The sequence below is a fragment of the Triticum dicoccoides genome, chromosome 2B, assembly GCF_002162155.2.
Source record: "Triticum dicoccoides isolate Atlit2015 ecotype Zavitan chromosome 2B, WEW_v2.0, whole genome shotgun sequence".
NCBI classification, from domain to species: domain Eukaryota; kingdom Viridiplantae; phylum Streptophyta; class Magnoliopsida; order Poales; family Poaceae; genus Triticum; species Triticum dicoccoides.
In genome coordinates, this window is record NC_041383.1 from 607,552,797 (window position 1) to 607,556,190 (window position 3,394).

The 3,394-nt window shown below is 58.0% G+C and overlaps 1 protein-coding gene across 1 annotated transcript; it reads left to right on the forward strand.

Moving 5' to 3' along the window:
* The first annotated feature begins 549 nt into the window (after positions 1–549).
* Positions 550–3,128, forward strand: LOC119365129 (1-aminocyclopropane-1-carboxylate synthase-like). Its single transcript, XM_037630725.1, has 4 exons — positions 550–952; positions 1,046–1,177; positions 1,339–1,499; positions 1,995–3,128. Exons 1-4 carry the CDS (start codon positions 791–793, stop codon positions 2,998–3,000), a joined length of 1,461 nt encoding a protein of 486 aa, XP_037486622.1. The 5' UTR covers positions 550–790; the 3' UTR covers positions 3,001–3,128.
* Positions 3,129–3,394: the final 266 nt, after the last annotated feature.

Consider the following 3,394-nt stretch of genomic DNA (forward strand, 5'->3'; position numbering starts at 1 on the left):
GCTTTCTCGACAGGAGCTCCGTCCCCGCCCCGTCCGACACGAGCTCCAACCGCCGATGGCGCTCGCGCCGGCTGCGCTAGCTCTCGTTTTGACCAACTCAACCCATCGAGCCCACGATACTGCCGTCCCCATCCGTCGTCCGGCGAAGTCGCGAGCCCGCACGCCGCAGATCGAATCGCCGGCGACGGGACGGTTTTTTTCTCCTAGACCCACATGGGTACGCTCGCCTGTTAGTGCTGCGCAAGCTTCAAAAATTACGACCGCACGTCCATCGTCAAGTCACGTCGCTCGCCTTGGATCGCAGATATTCATCAATTAGCCAATTGATTATCGCCATTGTCAGCTGGCCGGGCCGGGGGGTGGTAGAAGGAAGGACGGGCGAGGCCTGAGAGGTCGCCATCTGGCCCAGCTAGCTGCTGCATCTTCGGCTCCACCCGCTCTCCCTTTCACGGAAGTTTCTTCCCCACCATGCGCGTATATGCCAAAGCGCTGTCCCTTTTTTTTCTCTCGCGAGGCAGAGTGCTGTCCCTTGACCTCCGTCTACCGCGCCATGGGCAGCGCCAGCCGCTAAGAATCTATAAATAGGCATCAAGGAGCAGCTTACCCATTCATCTCCCTCCCTCCCTCGTCAGCTCAAGCTCAAGAAGCTTCACCAATCTCCCTTTCAAGCCCAAGAACCTTCATCAGCTAGATTAGCGCAGAACATTCTTGGCCTCTCTTCTTGTCTGTCTCTGTTTCACCTCATCCATCGATCTTTAGCTAGCTGACCCTCATAGACCCGAGAGCGCAGATGGCAAGCAGATCCGCCGAGCTTCTCTCGAGGATGGCCGCCGGCGACGGCCACGGCGAGAACTCGTCCTACTTCGACGGGTGGAAGGCGTACGACATGAACCCCTTCCACCCGCAGGACAACCGCGGGGGCGTCATCCAGATGGGCCTCGCCGAGAATCAAGTGCGTGCTCTTGTCCCTTGTTTAACACAGCAGTAATATTTGCTGTTCATCTTTCGCCATTAAGCATGGAGCTAATCATCGGCGGTGCTGCAGCTCTCGCTGGACCTGATCGAGGAGTGGAGCAAGGCCCACCCGGAGGCGTCCATTTGCACGGCGGAGGGCGCCTCGCAGTTCAAGAGGATCGCCAATTTCCAGGACTACCACGGCCTCCCGGAGTTCAGACAGGTGAGCTCAGCACGCACCAACACAAAATAAGACAAACTAGCCGGTGATTCCATTGGACAAAACTAATGATAAGATAGCTGCTGACGAGTGCGAAAGCGACGGAGCAGCGCCCTGACGGACCATTTTTGCTAACCAATATGCGATTGTGTCTGATGTTGCAGGCGATGGCCCAGTTCATGGGGCAGGTGAGGGGGTGGAAGGCCAGGTTTGACCCGGATCGCGTCGTGATGAGCGGCGGCGCCACCGGCGCGCAGGAGACGCTCGCCTTCTGCCTCGCCAACCCCGGCGAGGCCTTCCTCGTGCCCACGCCTTACTACCCAGGGTACGCTTCGTCAACCCCTTGACAGCAACTGAATTCGGTGCATGTCCGCCTCTCGTGCATGTTCAAGTCAATCACAGACCCGGAAAATCGGGTCAAAACTTAGACAGCATGTACGTAGTAGTTGTCAGGAAAATCATTTTGGGCTCCCAAGACTAATCTAGTGTCAACGAGGAATAACTAACCTTCCAGACGAAAAGGCGGACAGCTTTTCAGTCTCCGTGGTTAAAATCAAATCCAAGTTGGATCCTAGTTCTTGGTTTCATGTCTTCAAGTTCAAGTTGAATGGCGCAACCTAGCCTGCATATACAGCAGCCGGTCTGGTCTTTAGTGACTTTTTGGTTGATGCATGTTAACGTCTCTGACCTATGCACGGTCAATTGATGACCAATAATAAAATTCAAAAGGAGTAAAGATACACAAGGTAACGTAAGCATGCATGCACGCAACGAGTTGTTTCATCAGGCCTGACGTATGTGCTTTCGTTTCTGATCACAGATTCGACCGCGACTGCTGCTGGAGGTCAGGAGTGAAGCTGCTGCCGATCGAGTGCCACAGCTCCAACGACTTCAGGATCACCAGGGAGGCCGTCGTGGCCGCGTACGAGAGCGCGCGGAGCAACGGCGTCCGCGTCAAGGGCATCCTCATCACCAACCCGTCCAACCCGCTGGGCACGACCGCGGACCGGGCCACGCTGGCCATGCTCGCCACCTTCGCCACGGAGCACCGCGTCCACCTCATCTGCGACGAGATCTACGCGGGGTCCGTGTTCGCCAAGCCGGAGTACGTGAGCATCGCCGAGGTGATCGAGCACGACGCCCCCGGCGTCGACCGGGACCTCATCCACATCGCCTACAGCCTCTCCAAGGACTTCGGCCTCCCGGGGTTCCGCGTCGGCATCGTCTACTCGTACAACGACGCCGTCGTGGCCTGCGCGCGCAAGATGTCCAGCTTCGGCCTCGTGTCCTCGCAGACGCAGCTCTTCCTGGCCAAGATGCTCGGGGACGAGGAGTTCATGGCCCGGTTCCTGAGCGAGAGCGCGCGGCGGCTGGCGGCGCGGCACGAGCTGTTCACGTCGGGGCTACGCGAGGTCGGCATCGGGTGCCTGGGCGGCAACGCCGGGCTCTTCTCGTGGATGGACCTGCGGGGCATGCTCCGGGAGAAGACGGCGGAGGCGGAGCTGGAGCTGTGGCGGGTCATCATCCGCAAGGTGAAGCTCAACGTGTCGCCGGGGACGTCGTTTCACTGCCGCGAGCCCGGGTGGTTCCGCGTCTGCCACGCCAACATGGACGACGAGACCATGGGGGTGGCGCTGAACCGGATCCGGGACTTCGTGCGCCAGCACCAGCAGCAGAAGGCCAAAGCCCAGCGCTGGGCCGCCAGGGGCCACCTCCACCTCAGCCTCCAGCGCCACGGCGCCATGGCTTCGCAGTACCACGCGCTCTCCAGCCCCATGGCCGCGCTGCTGTCTCCCCAGTCTCCGCTGGTCCACGCCGCCAGCTAAGTCGGTCACTACGGTCGGTCAAGTGAGCCGTACGTACATTTGCTACGTACACACTTTTTTCGATCGCATGCATGCATGGCATGGTGCGTTTATGCATGCGATTGTTTGGGAAGGTTTAGACATGCAAAATGCGGCACGTAGCTAGCTTAACGTTTTACGGAGGTTGCAATGGCGCCCGACGTGGGCAAGCCTTGTGTGACCACGCATGGTACTACGATCCTCTTGTTTTGTTTATGGTTTGGTTTGGTCTGATCGGATCAAGGCTTCTCGATCAGATGCTGTAATAAACTTGTACTGAGGTACAAGATTGATGTTGTATATCACCCTCGAAAGAGGGTCCATGTTGTACCACATACCGCACGAGTGATGAGTTTAAACTTAATTAAAGGTTTAT